Raw genomic sequence first — 25,537 nt, forward strand, 5'->3', positions numbered from 1 at the left:
CTGAGGCCCTGATCAAACCATATCTGATCTCTACCCAACCTTTGATCTTTCTGATAACATAAGCCTATATTTAGACCAGTGAGTAGCATCTTCTGTTGTACACAAACAACAGCAGCTTAATGCAATGGAAAAATACCGATTTTTTAAGAGGCGCTTTCACATATGGTATGATCTCTACTTTAAAAATGTCTAGAAGAATGATCATTAGAAAAGCAAAGCAAATATAAACAGTGATTATTTCTGGGTGGATTGGGCTAGATTTGGGCAGTGATCAGGAACCGTCACATATTTAATTGCAAAAAAAGACACTGCCATACTAATCCTTTTGAAACTCATATTCCATGTACACTCCAACCCTCTGTGAATACTACCACCTTTTTCTACCTATCCAGATCTTAGCCACTCAGGATCAGTGTTTCTCTTACTTCTTACCTTTAATCTCCAACAGCTACTTTCTCTGAATGTTCGATGCCTTCTCTGAATAGTTAACAGCAGCCAACTATTATAACCACCTCATTTATTGAACATCTGCTATAACACCAGCTACATCCTGGGAACTTTATGTTATTACACGTAAACATAACTGTTTCTGTATTAGTCACTTCTTTTCAACTAAATACTAAATTCCTGGAGGACAGGAATTGTTTTACATTTATGTTGAACTGCCTCAACACCTAGCATATTCTAAAATAGAGCAGAGGTTCTTAATACAGAGTCTTTTTATATACATTTGGAAGGCAGGAAATCGTTTTTAATAGATTTTCAAAGGTGTGACCTCCAAAAACAGGTTAAGACGTACTGCGACAGAGATTCAGCAAACAGTTCTTACGTCAATAACTAAACAGACCACGAGGAAGCCAAAGATTCCCAGGGAAAACAGCCTGTGATGGACACCAGTTAGCAGAAGTCCCATTTTGGTATATTACAAGGCTTTAGGAATCTCACAGAGATAGTACTCTGATGAAATGGAGGCAAATAACTTCCCCTTGACAACTGACAGCACTGTTAATGGTCCCTCTCCACTGGACTTAGGGAGAAGTACCTGTGTTTTCAACCTTCTGTTCATACGAATTAGCTCTGTTTAACCAGAAATCATTTTAGCTAAGCCAGGAAGCTTTACCTAGGTCTACCATAATAAGCATAACTGGGCTAATGATAAGTATAAAATTAACACAAGACTTTAGTACTTGAGCGTCTAACATGGGAATTCTCGCTTGAATCTTTCATTTACAGGGCTATGCTATTAGCTATAAATAAAAATTACATTCTACTGTAACCAATTTAGAAAGTCTACTCCAATGGATTCTAGCATTTGCCACAAAGGGTCACGATCCCATCCATCACTCTATTTTAAGACAGACAGTGAAATAGGAATTGTCTACAGCAGTTAAGTCACAGGGGTGATTCATGCTCCTCCAGGTTAAGGCTGCTTCTTGCCATGGAAGATACAGAAGGAAGTTATCTTGTGAGCAACGAGGTGGGTCCTGTTACCGTTTACTTAATTCACCCGTGGGTAGATTCTAAACTGTCCACAATATTTTTAGTCAAACCTCTTCCTATGGTTTAGCATTAAAGCTGTTTTCCTCAATTAGCTAATCCTTCACTTTCCCATCTTGGTTAGCGGAACCAGGGTGTCCCAGCCTCAAAGCCTCCCAGTCTTCCTGCCCACCTGCACCTCTTGCCCAATGAAGGCGTTTCTCCCCCTGTAATACCCTCTAGACTGCGACTCTTCTCTGCTCCTGAGGACTTATCCCATCAGCACCCTGGTGGGATACAACTACATAGTTGCAATTTTAAATACTTAGTATTTTTTTAATGTTTGTTTATTTTTGAGAGAGAGAGAGAGAGCACGAGCAGGGGAGGGGCAGAGAGAGGGAGACACAGAATCCAAAGCAGGCTCTGGCTCTGAGCTGCCAGCACAGAGCTCGACGTGGGGCTTGAACTCACAAACCAGGATATCATGACCTGAGCCAAAGTCGGACACTTAGCCGACTGAGCCACCCAGGAGCCCTACTTACGTATTTCAATTCACCTAATCCTCACAAAAATCGGGTGAGTACTATCAGTATCCCCATTTTTCCAATGAGGAAATTTGGCACAAAGGAGTTAAAAAATGTGCCCAACATCACTCACGGTAAATAGCACAGCTGAAGTCTAAACCCAGACTCTCTGGCTCCAGCCCTGGCTCTTCACCCCTATGCCCTATCTTGCCTCTAACCTTTCCCTAGTCAAAGTCATCTTTCCAAAACACAGCTTTGGTAATCTCACTGTTCTAGGACCTATTAGAAAATGCTGCTGTTAAATCAACATAAATGCCTGCCTTCTGATCAGCCCACAGTGCAAAACCTAAATCTGATCCAATTATGCTCAAATGCCTACCCTCCCACTCATTAGCTATGCAATTTCGCACAAGTTACTCAACCTCTCTGAGTTGCTATTAGGGCATTTGAAAATGCTCTCTCACTGAGCTGTTGAGAAGATTAAGGAACAAAGTACCTGGTCCAAAGCCTGCCTGGCTCCCAAGACCACGAGCTCAGTAAGAGCTAATTTTCTTGCTCTAGCAAAGCTTTACTTTAGAAAGGCATCTCCATGTTCACATCATCTCTGGACTCCTGTTTCCTCCTACCCAGAAGGTTCAGATGGTAGCTACCATTTCATGCAGTACTTCTGAGTCCAAAATGACTTACAGTCCACAATCACTACATCTGAGTCTATGTTACTATAAATCCTCTAAATCACCATCTCATCAGAAGAAGCATTTCAGAGAATGGTCTCCTTTATACACTGATTCACAGGGACACAGAGCCTCAATCAGCCCAACTCAGTCCCAAGCACACCGAAACAGTTGGCACATGTGCGCGTGTGCACACACACACACACAAAAGCTTGGGGACTGACCCAAACACAGTGTATGAAGAGAAAAATCTCAGGAATGTATTATGAGTTCCTTCATTTTACATCAACTTACCACCAGATAGTCCTGAGTCCAAAAGGGGATGTATCAAAACTATAAGTTATTTCAATGATTTTAAGTTAGAACAAGGAGCAGTAGCTTAAAGTTGTAGCAAAACTGGAGGTTTCTCACACTACAATGCCAGGACCCAAAGGTGAAATATTTAAGAAGGCAAATATAAATCTTACGTTGCTTTACTCAAGTTTAAGACTCTGACCGACCTTGTACTGAAAAAAAACCCCATTTTATTCCTTTGTTTCTTCTGAGCTCAGCTGCTTAGTCACCTCACATGACTCCTGAGACAAGGGCTGGGGGCTGACAGGGGCTGGGTTGGTAAAAAATGTGGACTTTCTGATTCGAGCCAACCAGCCTACTGAAGAATGGAACCAGTCATAACAGAGATGGTACTTAAGGACTCTCTAATCCACCTACCACTACTAGAAAAACGCAAAATATATGTAGTCCTTTTGCTTTAAGGATACCACTAATACAGAAGTCATCCTATTACTAATGAAGAGGCACAGACACCCAACACTTTTTTTAAATGTTTATTTATTTTTGAGGGAGAGGGGTGGCAGGGAGCAGGACAGAGGATCCAAAGCGGGCTCTGTTCTGACAGCTGAGAGCCAATGTGGGGCTTGAACTCACAAACTGTGAGATCATGACCTGAGCCAAAGTTGGACACTTAACCGACTTGAGCCACCCAAGCACCCCTGGAATTTTTTAAAACATTTTGTTTGTTTGTTTGTTTGTTTTTTAGTTTTTTTTTTTTTTTTAACGTTTATTTATTTTTGAGACAGAGAGAGACACAGCATGAACGGGGGAGGGGCAGAGAGAGAGGGAGACACAGAATCGGAAGCAGGCTCCAGGCTCCGAGCCATCAGCCCAGAGCCCGATGCGGGGCTCGAACTCACGGACCGTGAGATCGTGACCTGAGCTGAAGTCAGACGCCCAACCGACTGAGCCACCCAGGCGCCCCAACATTTTGTTTGTTTTAAATAGGCTCCATGCCCAGCGAGGGGCTTGAACTCCAGATCCTGAGGTTAAGAGTTGCGTGTTCTGCCGACCGAGCCAGCCAGGTGCCCCGTTAAAATTGATGCTTAACGTTGAAGCTTAGATCGACTCATAGATTCAATGGCTAAAGCCAGGCCACAGTACAGATGCAAATTAATTATTTTGTGAATATCACAAGGATACAATGTTAACACAGGTCAGTCCCTGTTCCAGCTCCAAGTTTGTCACCAGTGTATGTACATTTCCAAGAGCTGGCTTCTATGGGTAAGTTGAAAAGGAGGTATTAGTGCCTTGTTGGTTGAAACCCACTCCTCAGGGCCTAGAAGAACTGAAATGTCAGTCTATGAACAAATCAGAAGCTTGTCAGATCTGCCTGCATCACTCTCCCATGAAGATTTGCCAGAGTCCCACTAAGAGAGTACACTATTTATACCATTTGTTCATTCTGACTTCAGGATCGCATTTGGTTTGGGCCTGTTCCAGGTTGGCTACAGCTATGCCTGGCATCACAAAGCATGCCTCCACTCCTAGGTGTGTTGCTAACAGGAGGTCAGAAAGCATCCCTGGAAGCACAGGGACACAAGAGTTCAAACAATTGTCTGGAAGCAAAGTGTCCTGGCAAAGTTCCAAAAACAAGAAATTCTTCCCACTTCCCCTCAACCCACCTCACTTTTTAGCAGTAAATTCAAGAGAACATCTGATAAGAAAAGACTCCTCTTCCTGAAATCCAGTGCTCTGTGAAGTTGTTCTCTGGCACATTCTTCAAGGCTATGACTTGTGTAAATTATGTAAATCAGAACAAATCATCAGGGTTACTTCAAACTATTTCTTGGAAAATGTTTTCCTGTTTTACCCTTTCTTATTTATTTGAGAGAGCGAGCGAGCCCGCACACATGTGTCATTTACCACATATCTAATAGCACCCTAGAGGGTCTGGCAGTGCAAGTTGAATTCTGTTACATGTTTGGCTCCCTTCTCTGAATGCGGCCACCCCCATTTCCTCCTTCCCCTCCCTGTGTCCCTACCACCCTGTGTCAATGGGTCATGGTGTCGGAGTCCCCTTGGTGCACACACAAGCAGAAGAGGGACAGTCAAGGGGGGGGAGGGGGGGAGGGAGGGAGGGAGGGAGGGAGGGAGAGAGAATGAATATGAATGAATCCCAAACAGGCTCTGTGCTGTAGTGCAGAGCCCAAAGTGGGGCTCGATCTAAGGAACTGTGAGATCATAACCTGAGCCAATATAAAGAGTCTAATGCTTAACCAGCTGAATCACCCAAGCACCCCTCCTCTTTCTTCTTCTTCCTCTTTCTTCTTCTTACACTTAAATAATAAAGAACAGGGGCGCTTGGGTGGCTTAGTCCATTGAGAGTCCAACTTCAGCTTGGGTCATGGTCTCGTGGTTCGTGAGTTCAAGTCCCACATTGGGTTTGCTCCTTGTCAGCATGGAGCCTGCTTCGGATCCTCTGTCGTCCTCTCTCTCTGCTTGTCCCCCGCTCATGCTCACTCTCTCTCAAAATTACACGTTTTTTAAAAATAATAATAATAATAATAATAAAACAAAGGACAAACTCAAGAGAGAAAGCCTAAGTATTCAGAATCTCCTATAGCAATATTTCTTATATACCTAGGGACTATCTGCTGAAATAAATACAATGACTATGGACGGAATAAATGCCCCAAAACAAAAAACTGGAGGAAACTGGAAATGTTTTTTGGACAATAACTTAAAAATAAAACTCATTGAGTATTCTTTAGATTACATGCACAGAAAAATGTAATTAAACTTTACAAAGACTCCACAAAAAAGTAGCTAAGAAACCTAAGGCAATCGCAAAAAATAAGGGAATAGAAAATACAACAGAAATTCAAGAATTCTTATTTCTGGTCTGTATCACCTAAATTAATGCAAAAACAGCCGAGGCAACCTAATATTGCTAGGCACTGTCAAGACAGAGACACAGAACCCTACTGAGATACAGGGAACAGAAATACGCTGTGGCCAGATGTATACAATGGAGCCAAGGGGCAGTGCAGAGGGACCTGTTTGCTCTAGGTAATGAGGGAAGGATGGGAGATAGCCAAGATTACACTGGACGAAAAGAACGACACGACCAAAGACCAGAAGATGTAAAATAGCTCGGTGTTCAGGGAAACTATGCAACCAACTGAAACTTGACCACATTTTGCTTAAAGATAGCATAAAGATGAACTGACCCATTATTTGACATTAATGGCAAAAGTATTCATCAACAGAACACTGTAGAGCTTTTTGGATGAGGATATTGTGCAAAATTTTAGAACAAGTTAACACAAAGAATCAAAATGACTCTACAAGAAGACTAAGACTTTCTCTAAGATTATTTATGTAACACAGTTCTGGGAAAAAAAAGCACAATAATTATGGTTTTTGAATTCAAAGAAATGCTGCCTCTGCTCTCTAGATGTACCTCAGATGCTGCTGTCTGCACATTTAGCTCAAGACCACATTACACATCCAGTGACACAAGGAACCCAAATTAGAAGGGAGAGAACTAGACTGGACAACCTCATATGTCATACCAGCAGAGCTAGTCTATGAGCACTCTTCTGGTCCCTCAATTTTCAAAAGAAAAGACAATACCAGGTGGCAACAAGTTCCAAGTATCTGCCTCTGCACAGGCTGGAAGTAGAGAGGGCGCAGGACCATGAAGAAGGGGGCTTGAGAAACCAAAAGTTCACAAGGAAAGGGAGGAGTACAGACAGGGAAAAACTCCTAAGAGAGAGCCAACCCCAATTCTATCCCCAGCCTACAACAGTATTCTGCCTTCCCTCTCCCACACCAAGTCTGCCCCAGGGCCTCACCTCCAAGGACCAGAGTAACCCTGGACACTTTTACAAGGAGAGAAGATAGGATTCCTGGCGTTCCAAGGTAAAACCTAAAATACTTTGAACACTAACAATGTTATCTAGGTAGGGACAATGTATAGCAGAGCTGGTCCAAAAACACTTCCTGCAACCATGTAAATATCCTATGTCTGCACTAATACAGTAGTCACTAGCCACATGTAGCTGTTGAGATGTTGAAATACAGCCAATGCAAGTGAAGATGGAATTTTTTTTATTTGACACAATTTTTTTGTTTTGTTTTGTTTTTAAGTTTACTTCTTTTGAGCCCAAAACCCACGGAGCCCGATGTGGGGCTTCAACACACAAACCATGAGCCCATGACCTGAACCAAAACCAAGAGTCAGATGCTTAATCGACTGAGCCACCCAGGTGCCCCTAACTTAAATTAATAAATTTTAATAGTCATATATAGTTAGTGGCCACAGTACTGAACAGTGCAGCACTAAAGAGCAGGCATATGGAGACCCAACACTTTGTGTTCCAGCCTTAAAATGTCATTAGCATGTATTACATGAGAAATAACACCTTCCACAGAAACAAATTTATAAGTTTTAGAAAACTGTCATTAAGTAGGGACTATCAAAGGACTCAAGAGAATGTTAAACTTTCAGTGTGTGTATGTGTATGTGTATGTACTTTTTAGAATCTATGTGCACAGGGGCTCCTGGCTAGCTCAGTCGAAAGAACATGTGCGGCTCTTGATCCTGGGGTTATGAGTTTGAGCCCCATGGTGGGTGTAGAGATTACTTAAATAAAAACAACTTAAAAAATAAAATAGGGGTGTATGGGTGGCTCAGTCGGTTAAGCGTCCGACTTTGGCCCGGGTCAACATCTCATGGTTCATGAGTTTGAGCACCAGACTGGGCTCTGCGTTGACAGCAAGGAGCCTGCTTGGCATTCTCTCTCTCCTTCTTTCTGTCCCTCCCCTGCTAACACTCTCTCAAAATAAACATTTAAAAATAAATAAGTTTTTGAGGTTGCCTGGGTGGCTCAGTCAGTTAAGCATCCGACTTCAGCTCAGGTCATGATCTCACAGTTCATGAGATCGGGCTCTGTACGGACAGCTCAGAGCCTAGAGCCTGGAGCCTACTTTGGATTCTGTGTCTCCCTCTCTCTCTGCCCCTCTCCTACTCACACTCTTTCTCTCTAAAATAAATAAACATTAAAAATATTTTTTTCTGGGGCGCCCAGGTGGCTCAGTCAGTTAAGCATCCGACTTCAGCTCAGGTCATGATCTCATGGTTCGTGAGTTCAAGCCCCACGTTGGGCTCTGTGCTGACAGCTCAGAGCCTGGAGCCTGCTTGGGATTCTGTGTCTCCCTCTCTCTCTGCCCCTCTCCTACTCACACTCTTTCTCTCTAAAATAAATAAACATTAAAAATATTTTTTTCTGGGGCGCCCAGGTGGCTCAGTCAGTTAAGCATCCGACTTCAGCTCAGGTCATGATCTCACGGTTCGTGAGTTCAAGCCCCGCGTTGGGCTCTGTGCTGACAGCTCAGAGCCTGCAGCCTGCTTGGGATTCTGTGTCTCCCTCTCTCTCTCTTCTCTGTCCCTCCCCTCCTCACACAAAGTAAACTTAAAAATAAATAAATAGTTCCTTCAAGGGGGTTGTGGTGTCAGAGACACAAAATTTGAGTTTAAAGACACTTACCTAGATAAGGTCTTACCTAAATAAAGAAGGGTCGTAATTACTCTGAAGATCCTGCATGTGCCACGCTATTACCAATATGGCTCACATCTACTTTTATAACTGCCAAATACAAGGAAAGGCCATTAACTATCCAAGTTTAAGTATTCTAGGACAACTCCCAACATCTCTTCAGGGCTGAGAGCAAGCTCTACTAATGTTAGAAACAGAAGTCCTCAGTAAATCAAGCATATCTGGATGGACAAATTGGTCCTGAGCATTTCTAAATTATCTCGAAAAAATTTTCAATACTCATGTCTCACTAAGTCTGTTTCATTCAGAATATCCAGTACACACCTCTGGCACAGCTCTTAAAACAGCATATTACTAAATACTATGTATATTTTGAACCCTTTGCACTAAGCATAGTACCCTTCACGTAGAACATACTCAGTAATTTGTCATGATTTACCAAGATACTGGATAAGCAGTTGTAAGAATTCACCAAAATTCCACAATTATCATGACACACTCAAGGAAAAAATAATTCACCAACTAGACCTAATAGACGTCTGTTTCTTTCCTTTCTTCTTTCCTAATCTCTATGTCTGTCATGGGGCTTGAACTCATGACTCTGAGATCTAGAGTCACATGTCGTACCATCTGAGCCAGCCAGGCCCCGCCTACCAGACATCTATGGAACTCTACCCAACAACAAGAGAATAAACACTCATCTCGAATGTGCAGAACATTTTTCAGCATCATTTGTGAGGCAACAAAACAAGCACCAATAAACTTAAAAAGACTGAAATAATTCAAAGTATGTTCTACATGCACAATGAAATTATAACAGAATTCAACACCAGATGGAATTCTGGGAAATTCACAAATATGTGGAAATTAAACAACACCCTTCTAAATTACCAGTGGGTCAAAGAAAAAAACCAAGGAAAATTAGAAAATACTTTGAGATGAATGAAAAAAAATAACTGCATACCAAATTTATGGGATGCAGCTAAGGCAAAATTTAGAGGGAAATTTATAGCTGTAAATACCATAGTTCACTCCAAATGGAGGTTGCTATTATTTTATGTATAAAACTCAAAACCTAAACCTCAAAGCAGGTAATACAAGAAGAATTTCTCATCAGGTTGTTTGAGAATATGGAGATGAGAAGCATGCCCTTTTTGGTAGGCCTTTACTATCTAACTGGATAGGTATTTGTTCTTTCTGCCACACCAGTAACCTAAATTGGGGAAACCAATAATGCAATTAATCTCAAGAAAAGACCTGTAGGGATACTAGTTTCCACTTCTAGCACTAAGTGGCCATTAGTCACAAATTCACCTGGATATCTCATATGGACAATATTAACACAGTTTTAGAAAACTGACACCAATTTCAGGTTCAAGATCTACTGTGACTCAGCTTTATCATGTCACTTGGAGAAAGTAGTAATCATTATGATCTTCTCTAACAGCCTGGCATAGAAATCCTTTGAGCCACTGCTATTTTCAAAAGAGGTACACTTCAACAGAAACCCTGTCCTTGCTTCTGTAAGGTGAAGTACCTGCTTATTTTCATTATTAAAATTTTGAGCATGGTTTCAAAGTGTTTCTCACTGTATCTGGAAAGCATTAAAAAAGTAACTGTGGCTATATTCATTAATTTTTTTTTCCTGAAAGGTGGCAGAAAACCTGACCAATGAGTTTCCTTTTTTACATTTTCTAACAATAAATGCAACATTTATTTATTTAATTTCAAAACAAAAACAGTTATCTGGGTGACAGGAGTATGGCCCAACTCTCTTTTACACTTTTCTATTAAATAATTCTAATAAGTGTTTAAAAAGAATAAAATGAGGGGCATCTGGGTGGCTCAGTCGGTTGAGTGTCTGACTTCGGCTCAGGTCATGATCTCATGGCTCGTGGGTTCGACCCCACGTCAGGCTCTGTGCTGATAGCTCAGAGCCTGGAGTCTGCTTCGGATTCTGTGTCCCTTCTCACTCTGCCCCTTCCTCGCTCATGCTGTCTCTCTCTCTCAAGAAGAAATAAAACAGTAAGAAATATTTAAAAAAAGAATAAAATGAAGACACCTGATTTTTAATGCATAATAGATTAACTAGAAACCATTAATAACTTCAAACCTTTTTGTCTTAATTTTACTTTTCTAAGCTACACATTCTATTAAAGTTGATAAATAACAAAATGTCAGTTTGACTAGACCTAAATATGGACAAAAGGAGAAATGAATAATTAAACCTCTGAGAAGTGCAATTTGGCTGCATTAGTAATTTTAATCCAGTTTGAAAACTGATTTAAGTGAACATTAAATATGTAGGAAAGCACATAACATTACTTTCATATCACTTGTCGGGAAAAGATGAGTGGGAAACAACTAGATCTGGGTGGCAAGACCAGTTTCAGGGCCAAACTATTCATAAGGAAAAGGGCTGAGCATGCTTCTAGTTCACGGCCACACATTCTACACAAAGCCTGTGCAATAGTCCTAGATGATGTGGAGGATGCTTGGGCTTCCAAACCAAGAGGAGTAAAACAAAAAACATAGAACAAAAAACATAAAACAAATTTGCTCCACGAGGCTGTACAGTGTTTTTTCCTTCTTGTTAAGAAAGCAAAACGGGCCTCCCAATGTTTGTTGATTTGTAAACTGACATCTGAAAAATTATTGTGGTGTTTTTGTTTTTTACTGCTTTTCTGGTTATGAAACAAATGTTTACAAAAACATCAATTATAGAAATACATGCTACAGAAAGTGAAAATTCACCATAATCTCAAATATCCAGAGAAAACCATTACCAACAGTTTTTTTCCTTCATACTGCAGTACATGTAAGGTGAGGATGCTTCAGCAAGTCATTCTACCTTTTTGTTAAAAGCTCTCAGCAGAAGGTCCTGGCTCTAAAGAGCTCAACATTTGCAGCATCAACTAACAAAACCTGGTTTGTTTTTCTAAACATAAGTTACCATGGATGATTTCCTCTAGAAGGGTTTCATTTAGGCAAAGAAGTAAAACGGAATTAAAACTACACCTACAAGAGACGCCTGGCTGGCTCAGTCAAAAGAGCCCACAATTCTTGATCTCAACGTTGTGAGTTTGAGTCCCATGTTGGGTGTAGCCATTACTTAAGTAAATAAACAAACTTAAAAGTAAAATAAAATAAGATAAAATAAAATAAAATAAAACTACATCTATGAATACATACCAAACTTCTCAGCTATCAAAATTACTTATTAACCTGACACAGCTATAAAAGCAGATTAGGGGCACCTGGGTAGCTCAGTCGGTTAAGTGTACGACTCTTGATTCTGGCTCAGGTCATGATCTCACAGTTTAGGAGTTCAAGTCCTGCCCTGGGCTCCAGGACTGACAGAGCAGAGCTTGCTTGGGATTCTCTCCTTCTCTCCCTCTCTCTATCTGCCCATCCCCCCACACACATGGCTCTCTCTCTCTCTCTCTCCCTCTCTCAAAACAAACTTAAAAATAAATAAAAGCAAATTATCAGCAGAAGGAATAGCACAAAATAAAATGTGCCTCAGAAAATCTATGTGCTGTTGTCAAGTATCTTAGATGCTGAGTGGAGGTTCCCTTGCTTCACGCATCTGGTTCCACTGTCAAACTGAAATAATGTTCTGTGTTAAAGGAGACTGAAGCATGAAGCAGACATTAGCTGTGCTATTATTATGTATTCTGGCTATGCAGTATGGGCCACTGTCATTTAACCAAAGTCAAGCAGGTAATCTGTTCAGCCCTTTTGGGAAGTAGATCATACACACCAAGAAACTCCTTTGAAATTATGAACAAAATTATCATCAGAAACAAGGTAAATATCAGCAATAGGGAAATAGTTAAGTCTATTATGATCATTAACTTTAAAAGTACTTAATATCAAACCATTACAAATAATCAGTAAAACTTGGGGCGCCTGGGTGGCTCAGTCGGTTAAGCGGCCGACTTCGGCTCAGGTCATGATCTCGCGGTCCGTGAGTTCGAGCCCCGCGTCGGGTTCTGTGCGGACAGCTCAGAGCCTGGAGCCTGTTTCAGATTCTGCGTCTCCCTCTCTCTCTGACCCTCCCCTGTTCATGCTCTGTCTCTCCCTGTCTCAAAAATAAATAAAACATTAAAAAAAAACAACAAAAACCAAATAATCAGTAAAACTGGGATGCCTGGGTGGCTCAGTCAGTTAAGCATCTGACTCTTGATTTCAGCTCAGGTCAGGATCTCATGGTTCCAGAAATCAAGGCCTGAGTTGCTGGCAGCTCAGAGCCTGCTTAAGATTCTCCATCACCCTCTCTGCCCCTCCCCTGCACATGTTCACTCTCAGAATCAATAAATATTTTTTAAAAAATCAGTAAAACCAATATGGGAAAACGGTAACATATGTTGTATTTTAAATCTACTACAGTTACAGCATTACAAAAATGTATATATAATAATAAAGCCTAGAAGAGAGCTGAAATCATAAAATTACAGGGGGAGGGGGAACATGCTGGATTTTGAGCTTCCTATTTTTTTCTATGAATGTATATTAACGTAATTTTAAATGTTAAACTAAAGTGGAAATATTGCTAATAAAATGCTATAAATATATTTTCCCCTAGCAATCCATTTTAAACCATACTTCTCAAAAATAAAAATAAAAAATAAACCATACTTCTCTATGAAAATAAAGGTCTATGCGAGAATAACACAAAGATGACAGGCAATAACCTATCTTCTCACTGATAACACATCCTCCCCTCTATTTCTCTGCAAAGCCTACAGTTTCAAGGCTCAAAATTTCCCCTCACTTTATAACTAATTTGATGCTTTTTGTATTTTTCAAAAGCAAAGTTCTACAGAATGCTTTTGTCATTTTGCTAAACCTAGGTTTTAAAAGTCCGCTGTTAAAGAATAAATTAGTTAAAAATTAACAACAAAAATAGACATTAAAGAGGTATTAGAAACAAAAAGCAAGCAAGCAAGCTATTGTTAAAGTGAGAAAATACTTCCAATATTTTACCCACAACCCTCAGCACCTGTTGGGGTAAAAATATCCGGACAGAAAACGTAAGAACTGATGCTAGAAATGGGACACAAGTAGGCTCTAAGCTTTCCTATAAGGTAAAGAAGGAAACATGTTAAAGCCGTATTTAAGCATCTCTAAGATTTTAGAAAGTTGTTTGGGGGGAAAATCCGCCTATTTCTGGCACTGAGACCAGAAGAGAATCTTTTCTCGCCGAGGACACTCACAAACAGTGAAAGACTCCTTAATACCCCTACAGTAAATAAAATAATGAACTTTCCCAAGGCTGTTTCTCACCTATCTCAATGTTGGCCAACAGCACAACGCTAAAGCTCCATTCAGCCAAGGAAGTCTACAAAAGGAAGGCCCCCAGCAGAATGCTGGGCAGGTGCCCATTTCCTTGCTTTTGGGTTCAATCCTGAGAGAAACCAAAGACTTTAAGGATGGAGAAACCACTGGTCTTCCACACAACCCTCCACCAATGGCATACTTTTAGCTGAGCTCTACAACAAGGTTTAAACAGTTCTGACTTTGAGGTAATGTCAAGACAAGAACCTGGCTGGTTTTATGGGTAGAGTCATGTGACTTAACCTGAGCCAGCGGTTGGACTGACATCTTATCAAAGCTGTGTACCTGAATAACATGAATAACATTAATGGCAGGGGCACCTGGCTGGCTCAGTCGGTGGAGGGTGTGACTCCTGATCTTGGGGTCATTGAGTGCAAGCCCCTCCTTTGGCGTAAAGATTACGTAAATAAACCTTTTTAAAACTAATCAAAAAATAAAACTAATGGCAGCTAGCCTTGTTGTCTACTTTAGTCCAATCACAGCATTAAGTACACTAACATATTAGCTTTTTAAATCTTCATTGTGACTCTAGGAAGGTAGGTGTTCTTCGTTCCATTTTACACATGGTTGAACCAAAGCACAAAGTAAATCACCCAGGATCAAAATGCCAGCTCTCCCAACGGCTGAGCTGGGATTCAAAGCAGCTAGGTCTAGCCTGGAGTGTTGGAGTACGTGTTCTTTATCACAATACTACAGATGTCTCTCATTCCACATCCACAAGGAGGTGAAACTGAGGGGCCAGTTTCACCAAACTTGCCAAAAGGACCACGATTTTCCTTGAAGTCATTTTGAATCACTTTTTAAAATGTCTCTAGGGGCGCCTGGGTGGCTCGGTCGGTTGGGCGTCTGACTTCAGATCAGGTCATGATCTCACAGACCGTGAGTTCGAGCCCCGCGTCAGGCTCTGGGCTGATGGCTCAGAGCGTGGAGCCTGCTTCCGATTCTGTGTCTCCCTCTCTGTCTGCCCCTCCCCCGTTCATGCTCTGTCTCTCTCTGTCTCAAAAATAAACGTAAAAAAAAAAAAAAAAAAAAAAAATTTTTAATAAAAAAAAATTAAAAAAAAATAAAATGTCTCTAAGTTTTAGGACACTGACACACAGTGAATTTCAGCCTAAAGATTTAAAAGCAGGTTAAGTCTCAGCTATTAAAAAAAAAACAACTGGGGCACCTGGTGGCTCAGTTGGTTAAGAGTCCAAATCTAGACCTCTGGTCACGATCTCATAATTGGTGAGAACGAGCCCCAAGTCTGGCTCTGCACTGACAATGCAAAGCCTCCTTGGGTTTCCCGCTCTCTCCCTCTGCCCCTCCCCTGCTCGCACAAATGCGAGCTAGCTCTCTCAAAAACAAAATAAATAAATAAACATTAAAAAACAAATAAATCTTGGGGGCACCTGGGTGGCTCAGTCGGTTAAATGTCCGACCTCGGCTCAGGTCATGATCTCACGGTTCGTGGGTTGGAGCTCCGTGTCAGGCTCTGTGCCTACAGCTCAGAGCCTGGAGCCTGCTTCGGTTTCTGTGTCTCCCTCTCTCTACCCCTCTCCTGCTCGCATTCTGTCTCTCTCAAAAATAAACAAACATTAAAACAGAACAAAACAAACAAAACACGCTGACCAGAGCACTTTAACTTCCCGGAATATTCATCAAATAAAATGGATACAAAATGGTAACTACTATTTCAATATAACTTTTTTAATTTTTTAAAAATATTTATCCATTTTTGAGAGACAGAAAGAGACAGAGTGTGAGCAGGGGAGGGGCAGAGAGAGACAGAGGCGCAGAATCCGAAGCAGGCTCCAGGCTCTGAGCTGTCAGCACAGAGCCCAACATGGGGCCAGAATACTCGAACCTTGAGATCATGACCTGAGCCGAAGTTGGATGCTTAAGGGCCAGAGCCACCCAGGTGACCCGTAACTTTACTGTTTTCATAAAACTATAAATTGGTTAAAGTAAGACAAAAGAGTACAAAGGAGGAAGGAACAAAAATCACCTGAAATCAAGGCCCTTGGAGGCTACCACTGTACCTTTTAGAGGACCATTCAGAAAGTCCACGTATTTAGCAAGCAAACAGAAATACCCCTAATGGGAGCTCCCTCTCCAGTTTGACCTCATTTGGGAATGAAAAGGCCCTACACGGTGGCAGTGAAGAACACAGAATCTGGATTCAAACCGGTCAGAATCTGAATGCTAACTGGTGAACTCGGGCCACTTACTTAACCTAACCCTCACAGCCCTCATCAGTAAAATGGGAATAACAGCATCTTTGTTAAGATTCTTTGGAGGACTAAAAGGGAATGGAAGTAAAATACTTAGCTTCCTGCAAGGACATCCTGAGCACTCAATGGACTAGTTACGTTACTACTTTTTAAAAAAAGATCCACTTAAACACTTCTCTGTGCCAAGTGTAGACATTCTGTGTTGACATAGATTTACACCAACATTAACACCTTCATAGCATTCCAGCTCACGGCACGATAACCTGCTTACGTAGCGTCCTGATGGGCTACTTAGGTTTGGGGTTTTGGTGTTTTTTGTTTTTTGTTTTTTTTTTGTAATATGGTTAATTCCATCAATTTAAAGATGCCTCTTCTTACACATTTTAACATGTCTGAAATGCATCATGTTTCATAATTTAACTGCAAAAACTTATTTTCCAGGTGGTACGTATATTAATTGAAGTAAATATCCTATGTCTACATTTACAAAAACTTGTTTGAGAATTTTCTTAGAATAAATTTTTAAAAGTAGAATTGCTGGGTCGTTTCATGTTCTGATACGTGTCACCAAGACACCATTCAGAAAAATTGTATTGTTGGGGCACCCGGGTGGCTCAGTCGGTTGAGAGTCCAACTTCAGCTCAGGTCATGATCTCATGCCTCGTGAGTTCAAGCCCTACATCGGGCTTGCTGCTGTCAGCTCAGAGCCTGGAGCCTGCTTCCCATTCTGTGTCTCCCTCTCTCTCTCTCTCTCTCTGCCCCTCCCGTGCTTGTGCTCTGGCCCTGTCTCTCTGTCTTTCTCAAAAGAAATAAACATTATAAAAATTTTTTTTAAGAAAAACTGCATTATTGGTACAAACCTCCGCTGGCAGAAGGTGACAGAGCCCGTTTCTCCACATGCTGGCCAACACAAGGTGGGGTCAATTTTTATCATCTTTGCTAATCTGACAGGCAAAATGACCTCATTTTCTCCACTTCTTTCACTATTGAAGTCAATTTACTTTAGACAGGATGTCCAATAAGTCACTCAGTAGAAGAGTGCCACAAGCCGGCTGTCCAGGCCTGGCAGGTGAGCAAAGCAGGTCTGCTGACGCCTCACATTTCTGGGCTACTCACACCTGACAGTTAAAAGGAGCAGTAACGTGCTGTCGGAGGGAGCATCGCAGCCAGACCTGAGACCAAGCCCCAGCTTTGTAACTTACTGCACTGTGTGAACCTGAGCAAGTTACTTCACTTGTGAGCCTGTTTCTGCAGGTGTAAGATGAGGCTAACGAGGGCCAACCTTTTAGTACCCAAACTAGAAATAATGTACGACTTTGGGGCATAGTAAATGCTCCATAAATGGTAGCTATTCAAACCGAAAGACCCCCGAAGGAACACTGTATTTCCTTACTCATTTCTTCCTCTAAACAGGGATGACTGGTCTTCAGCCAGGCCCCCAGAAGGAGCCCTGTATGGGAACCGAAATCTCATTCTTAGCACCTACGTGGAAACAGTCCATTCAGATGACGGGGGGGGAAAATGCGTACAGTCAAAGGCAAACAAATCATTTGTTCTAAGAGAATTCAAATCATCCTCATACATAAAAATTAAATGCAAAATTCTGGTTTTAGTCAACAAGATCAGTAAGAATTCTTATCAACAGGCAGAGAAATGCTTCCACCAAGCAGACTGATACTAGGAATCTGAAACAGTTCCTTATTAAGTACTTTAAATCCCATCCTGTGTTTAATCATTCAAATACCTGAAATGAGACTCCTGTACCCAAATTCAGGAGTACTAGCGGCTGTGAAAACTATTACCAGTTCAACCCCAGTTCAGATTCCTGACTTCTCAGGAACAGGCTCAGTGGGCATTCTTCTCTCAGCTACACGGGTTTATTCCAAATGTCCCCAGCAGAAATTCCATTATTTTTCCCCCAGCATCTCTCAACGCCATCCACCCTGACCTTCGTTCCTAGCCTCTGACACCTATGCAGGCACTTGCCTCCCAGGCGGCTAACTGCAACCTTCCAGGCTGGGGCTCCAGGCTTCCCTCCTATCACAGAACACTTCCCTCATCAGCTAAAAGCCTTTAAAGGCTTAAAGATCAAATTCTTACTCTTTTTTTCTTATCTTGCTCCAATTCTACCTTCTTTTCTACTATGGCACAGTCTTCAACCCCATTCTAGCATTCCTATCTCAAACACAAGCACCCACTCCCCCTCACCATCTCACGAGGTCGGGTTTAAGTCACACACCCTCCACCCATCATTCTCAGACTTCAGCTCTTACCAATCTCTGCCCTTCCTACATCATTACTCTAGCAGTCACAGTGTGTGACACAACTCGGCATTCCATTAAATAAATACCAGTTCCTTACTGGGACTCCTGGATGGTTCAGTCGGTGGAGTCTGACTCTTGATTTCAGCTCAGGCCATGATCTCACAGAGTGTGAGTTCGAGCCCCACATCGGGCTCTGTGCTGACAGCTCAGAGCTTGGAGCCTGCTTCAGATTCTGTGTCTGCCTTCCCCCCACCCCCGCCCCAATGCTCTGTCTCTCTCAAAACTAAAGAAGCATTTTAAAAAATTAAGAAACAAAAAAACCCAGTTCCTTACTAAGTACTTACTAAGAGTTGTGATCTTGGATCATTTAACCTCTGTGGACCACTTCCTCATCTAAAAAATAAAATCTAAATTAAGACCTTTTAAAAGGTCCTCACCTGTTCTAAAAATCCTCTAATTTTGTATACTGCCATATCCTGTTTCACATATTAATTTCACTTCTCATATTTGATTTCAGAGGTCCTGAAGGGAGAAAGTATAATCTGTATTTCTTCCCCAACTTTCAAAGCAACTTATCCCAGGGTGTGGCTGAAGAAGATGCTCAGTAAATGTGACATCAAAACGGTCATCTGCACCAAGATGGAACGCTTCAAAGAGCCGAGTGTGAAGCCAAGACCTATTTCTTTCTTTCTTTAAGATTTTTATTTTTAAGTAATCTCTACACTCAGTGCTGGGCTTGAACTCACATCCCAGAGATCAAGAGTCATGTGCACTGAGCCAGCCAGGCACCCCTCAAGACCAATTTCTAAAGCAGTCTTGAAAACTGATAAAGGTAGTTAGTGCCAAATGAGTAGAAGACACCTAGACGACCCACTGCTGGTTCTTTTCTAGAATCAAAGGTCTGCCTTGACAGCAAAGAAAAGCCACCAACTCTAGAAAGGAATGAGCACAGGTTTGAGAGCTCAAAATGGTCTCTTAATTCGTACGCAGCATTGCCTGAAGCACAGGCACATAAGCCCCTAAATGACAGATCTACCTCGGAGGTAAGCTCAGATGTGTTATGCGCTATAGGGGAGAGGATTCAGGGGCCTTGTCTGGTGGAGAACCCCTGGGACTATCTGAAGCCTGCACTACAACGGCAGGGAAATTTAGGTTCATTTCAGCCACGCAAGGCTGAAAATTGCAACAGACCAATTCCTTCCATTTCTATGCCCCAGTGCCCTTCTTCTCCTCCCCTCCAAAAAAAAAAAAAAAAAAAAAAAACCACACACACACACACACAGACAAGGGACAGTAACAAAGGAGATATATTGAAGCATTCAGTTCTATTTTAGGTTTCCAATGAAATGTTTTCATTTTTGTCTCTTTTCTCAGAGCAGCACGAGTCAACATGTAGAAAGAAAGTAAAGAAGTGGTCTGCTGGAGGATGGGGTACACCTTAACCAAAGTTAACCAGGTGCTCCAAGACAGTGAGAGGATGTAATCTTTCTGAACTCTACTCGGAGGAAAAGGGCTAAGCCCTTTTCTAGGGCATTATCTTCAAATAAAATGTATTCGATGCCCATATGTACACACACCCTCCCTTAGCAAAAGAGGGCAAATATAGCCCTATTTCAATCATGTCAAACTGGTCAATGCTATTCCAGCCACTTATACACATGCTTTGGCTCACAACTAACATCCTTAAGAGCTATCAAATCAAATCAAAGCCACTCAAATGAAACCAGTTACTCTCCGAATAATCAAATGGAGAAAACACTGCTTTTTAAAATAACAGTTCTTAAGACAAAGCAATGTCCCTCCTCTTCACTCAGCTGTTCCACAGAATCATGAGACAAAGGGCAACTACTGTATTAGTACTTTTTTTTTTCTTTTTGGAGTAAAGCCACAAGATTACTAACAAACAGCTAACGGTCACCATTCAAGGGTAATAATGACATTATGACTTCATGTGCCAGTTATCTACCAAATTGGAAAGAAGCAAATATATGTATTTTTCTCTTCCCAAAGAAAATCTGAAAGTAAATGTGAGCACTCTGACTCACTTTCTCTCCCAACAGAACAATTTCTGGGGGAATGTTAAACAGTACCCTCTTCTCTAATTATAGGATGGGAGAGAAGGGTTTCACACTTGTTCATGAACTTACCAACTGAAGCTGGAGAACTTACAAGATCCTCATGGTCTAGGTCTAGGATAAACTTCAGTGTTAACACTCCGGGAAAAGCTCTTGCCTAAAAACTCTTAAAAATAGACCTCAAATCCTTAGTTTTGTTGCTTTAGTGCTAAATATGTAACAGGGTAAACGTAGAGGAAAATAGGAACTACCAGGCTTCTAGGTTTAAGTTTCTTGGGTAAGCTTAATGGAGAAATCTAAGTTTGTATTGGGGGGCGGCAGGGAAGGCCCCACAGGGTTTCGTACAAGCAACAGATACGGGTAGTTGAACAGCCAACTGTTTAAATTCCACTATAGTTAATGTTCACTGTTATACTGGTTTCAGGAGTACAATATTCGAGTAGCCAATCTTCTGATGATACCACATGCTGGTTATCTGTTGAAAACAGTAATCACCTATGAACACATCAAATTACTCCTCTGTACACCAATGAAAGAGTAACTTAATAGTTCAAGTTATGTCTCGTCCCTTGCTCTGACTTCTAGTTAAGAAAACAGAACACATATATTACCCTAAAACCTATAGCTGGTTCTGTCTGCTGACTTGGACAATACCCTGGGAAAGCTGGGCATCACAAAAAACAGTTCTGAAAAGAACACACTTTCCATCTCTTTCAAGGGCTCTTCAATATTGCCTTCTATGAAATACAACCCAACATCAAGAAACTACTGAGCAGGTAACTTCAGAGTCGAACTCTATGCCTCCGGCAAAGAGAGCAAAATAGTAGCTACCCACAGGTCTGAAGGACTCAAAAGAAAAACAAAAACCAAAAAAACCCGTCCTTTTGTAGGGGCTATTTCTACATTTCCATTTTGTTCCTCTTTGTAAAATTCTCATAATTTTCATTCAGGGGTAGTAAACAAATGGGTGGCAAACCCCCAACCATCAGACTAGGCTCAGAGGAAAAAAATGTCGAAAGTTGAGACGCAGTGAACATGCAAACACTCAACTTCAGGTTCTCCTCATGCAGAGCTGACACATTATTCGATAACACCCACCCTTGTAAAAATAAATTACATACCCAAAAGGGCAAGCTGCTGCCGTCAATTGGGTAAACAACATAATTACCATGTGCCAGGTGGAAAGTGAATCCTCGTGTAAGTAGTTTGGGCTCAGAATGAGCTGCAAACTGTAAAGAAGCTGATTTTTAAACTGTCAGCAGGTTTCTTTTGTGCAATTAGAGTTTAATACAGGGTAATTGCTCAAGTTTCTTTTGAGAAAATCGCCCTGTGACTTGTACAACAACGCAACAAACTTCAGGATTTAGAACTCCACTAGTTTTCTCACAAAGAATAAAAATACACTGAGGTTCTTTAATGAGTTTTGGCATATACTTCTAACCGCCTCTCAAAACTAGAGGAAATTAATTTCTAACCAACTAGCATCATGTTCCAGAATGCAAAACCTTGACTGTGTAAGACAAGACTGAGTGCTTTTACATAAATACTTCAAGTCTTTAAAAAAAAAAAAATCCCCTAATGCTTAATAAAACTGCAAAATGTATCAGTCTACTCCATACTTCCTTGTCACAATCACGCTGCTCTGACTTTACGTGCAAACGACAAGCAAACAGAGATACTGGAGGCATTCACACAAAGGCAGTTAAAGACCATACATCACACCAACCGTCTTAAGTCATATTTAATATTCCACTCAGCATCTATCAGCATCTATCTCAGCTATCCAGAGCGCCCGATGGTAAATGGTCAAAGCGGGCACTGAGAAAGGAGGAGCTCGGCTTCTTTGTGTGTTATCAGGGTAAACGAAGGTAGGGGAGTACGAGGGGAGGCCATCTCGGCATCTGCGTGGCATCACACTTACCTTGAGGATGTCCCCCCTTTTGAAGCTCAGCTCGTCGTCAGCAGTAGCTTTGAAGTCATATTTGGCGATGGCTTCCATTCTGGGCGCCGCTCAGTGCTCAGCAGCCTGAAGCCGGGGGAAGGGAGTCTTCCCTGCTGAAGCCACCCAGCGCCCGGGGCTCGGCCTCGCCGCTCTCTCGGGACCGGCTCGTGCACTCCGGGACACACAATGCCGCCCTGAATCACAAGAGGGATGGTTGAGAGAAGTGGCCAGCACCGAAGGCGGCCCCGCCCTGCCAATCTGCCTGCCGCCCCAGCCCCCACGCCCCCTGGCTCGGCCCGCCTCCCTCCCTCGCAGGCAGGAGCCCCGATCGCCTCCTTCCTCTTCGCAGGCTCGGCCCCCAGGCGACTGACAGGCCCGCCGGCCAATGGCGGCAGGCGCTCGAGCTATTCCCGCACACACTTCCTCTTCCTTCCCGCCGGGTGTGCGCGGTGTTCAGGAGGAGCCGGCTGAAGACCCTCTCGGTCTCCGCCTCTCCTCCCTCGCCCCTTGCGCTCTCTGCTCCTCCGGCCCGAAATGCAGCCCACCCAAAGAAAGGCCTCGCCCTGCGGACGGCACCCAGCCTTTCCCGGTTACACAGGCCTATCTCCTTCCTTTCTCCCTGCCGACCTTTCTGGTCTTCTGAAAATGTTCGGTCCCCTATCCAGTCAAAAGCAAGCAATTGTGGCTTTGGTCTTCAGCTGCTTTATTTAACTGTTCTCGGAAACTAACCTCGGTCTGCTCCTAGGAAAGCAGGTCAAAGTGAACCTAGGAACTACTTTTTAAAATTCAATTTGCTGTTCTGAGCAAGGCAGCTCTCCCTCTATCGCTTCCAGACTGATCGGCAAGCTCAGTTAACCAGAAATAGAGGAGATCCAGCGTCAGAGCCTTTTGTTGAAGACCTGCTCTTGCCTAAGGCTCCTTCTCCCCTGAAGACCCCCAAGACTTTGGACTCCCAAGAGCCCTTGAAATAGAGGTCCAAAGTTCAGCAATTCCAGAAGAAGCTTCTGCATCACTTCTCACTACCGTAAGGAGCAAAGCTTAAATCCTAACTACACTTGAAAGGAATCCCCTTTTCCGAATCTGAGCTGCCAGATGTCTTATGGGGGGGGGGGGGGGAAGAAAGTGCAGGGAGATGGTGCCAGGAAGTCTAACAAATCTCTCAGTCAACCTGGGAACAGCTGCTTCTCTCAGCACCAAAGGAATACTAAGATGAACCAAGTTGCATTTTTGCAGGTAAAGATTCTGTAATAACCCTTAGGTAGTGTACTAGGTGATGGTGAACTGTGGGCAGTACAATCACTGTTGTAAAAAAAAAAAAAAAGTCTCCAGGCACCAATACGGCCACAACCTAGACCTTTGCGTAACTAAAGGAAAATAAAGCCCCATTTCTGTCTTCAGTTACTGTTGTCATACAGGCTAAATAAAAGCAGAAAACAACACGGGACATCGGCAGAATGGGGACAGATTATTTATAGTGACACCGTTCTCGGATAATTACCACCTAGCAGAGAGCTCATCTGAGGGGCATGGGTGATTATCATCCTTTGTTCTAAAGTTAACAATTGGGGCATTAATCAGGCATAGCTGCAAAAGGACTAAGCAGTAAATCAGCTGGGAATATTAAGATTAGAAGAAAATGAGCATTACCAAAGAGGACAGAAATCACCCAGTAATAAAAAGTCCTTTAGTCAAATTCTGAAAGCCAAACATTCTACTGCAGGTAAACTAATCAACCAAACCAATGTTTATTCTATCAGGCCATGATATCCCATGTGGGGCTGGCTCTAAGAGAGGAAAGTAAAGAGAGAGCTCTAGCAAATATTAAAAAAAAAAAAAAAAAATACAATTAGTATCAGTATTTATTTATTTAAAATTTTCTTAGGTAATCTCGACACCCAACATGGGGCTTGAACTCATGACCCCATGATCAAGAGTCACATGATCTACTAACTGAGCCAGCCAGGGCTCAAAGTATTTATTTTTGTGTGTCCTTAAACCCCCTTTATTTATTCTCTCTGTAGTTGCTTTTTTTAATCAAACTAACCCAGGTATATAATTTTGAAAGTCACAGATTTTGAAAGGCTTATTAAAAAAAAAAGGGCAGTTCCCCACCCCAACACCTACAAGCAATCACCCTCAATTCTGTTTTTAGCTTTCTTTTTGCACCTACAGTATTTCTAAATAATATGCTTCTGTTGTTTTTAAATTTATTCCAGCCATGACCTATTGCTTGCAAGATGTTCACCCCCGACAGTTTCCCCTTGCCCCATCCCAGTAATACCACATATTCCGGTTTAAGCAGTTTCACACTGCAAAATATTCTTCACTGCTGATTTAAATATATTACAACCAACCTTCCTTTCTAGTATAATCCTTTACTTTTTCCCGGCATTAACAACTGCTTTTCCTTCTTTGACTACCAAATGTGTACCCATTTTTATTTTTTTGCAAAGGCTTCAAAATCTCTGTTATGTGCCTGTCAATGTTTTCTACTGAGCATTTATTGGTCTCCAGGGCTGACTGTTGGAACCATGTATCAGTGATGGGAAACCTAAGAATAACTGAGCAGATCTAACAAAAATAAGGAGCTGCATTTTTGAAAAAGAAATCAGAAAAATCGGACAGAAACTCAAAGCATTGTCATTGTCAAGGCGCTATGTTGCAACAGGGCGCAAACTTCTATTTCATTCGGGATTTCAGACAACTGCAGTGTAACCAACCGAACAGCAGCAGCATAAAAACCAAGACAGTTTTCAACACTGGTTTTCCTGTTACCTAACTCATCTGCCACAGGTTTCCTAGAGAAAGCATAAACAGACTAACACTCTTGAAAATCATATTTCAAGTAACTACTGCTTTGTGAGATACAGTTTGAGACAAATGAAAACCAGGCACAATCAATACTTCTGTGGCTGTGCCAAATAAAAATTAGCAGCTCATGGAGAAGACCTGGAGGGATCAGCTTATCAGGCCAGCCACAGAAAAGAGCACTCAGGCTATTCAACGGGGTGTGTTTCATTAAAAACAAAACTATCTTATACACAACACTAATGACTAAAAGGAAGAAAGCTGAAAGTGGACACAATGTATAATGATTTCAACAGAGAAGATGGGTGGAGAGTACACTGAACCCTAATGAGAATACTTCAAACTGTTTCAGCATACACCCTTCCTTCAGTCCATCACACACAG

General features: G+C 41.9%; 1 protein-coding gene across 1 annotated transcript in view; it reads right to left on the minus strand.

Annotated features, from left to right (window-relative positions):
• GRB2 (growth factor receptor bound protein 2) overlaps nucleotides 1-25,537 on the minus strand; it is a 73,757-nt gene that overhangs the window by 43,189 nt on the left and 5,031 nt on the right. The window contains exon 2 of the mRNA XM_042917345.1: nucleotides 22,325-22,539. Coding sequence (XP_042773279.1) covers nucleotides 22,325-22,402 — 78 coding nt within the window. The 5' untranslated portion in view covers nucleotides 22,403-22,539. The remainder of the gene's footprint in view (nucleotides 1-22,324; nucleotides 22,540-25,537) is intronic.

Source organism: Panthera leo, chromosome E1 (genome assembly GCF_018350215.1).
Source record: "Panthera leo isolate Ple1 chromosome E1, P.leo_Ple1_pat1.1, whole genome shotgun sequence".
Lineage (NCBI taxonomy): Eukaryota > Metazoa > Chordata > Mammalia > Carnivora > Felidae > Panthera > Panthera leo.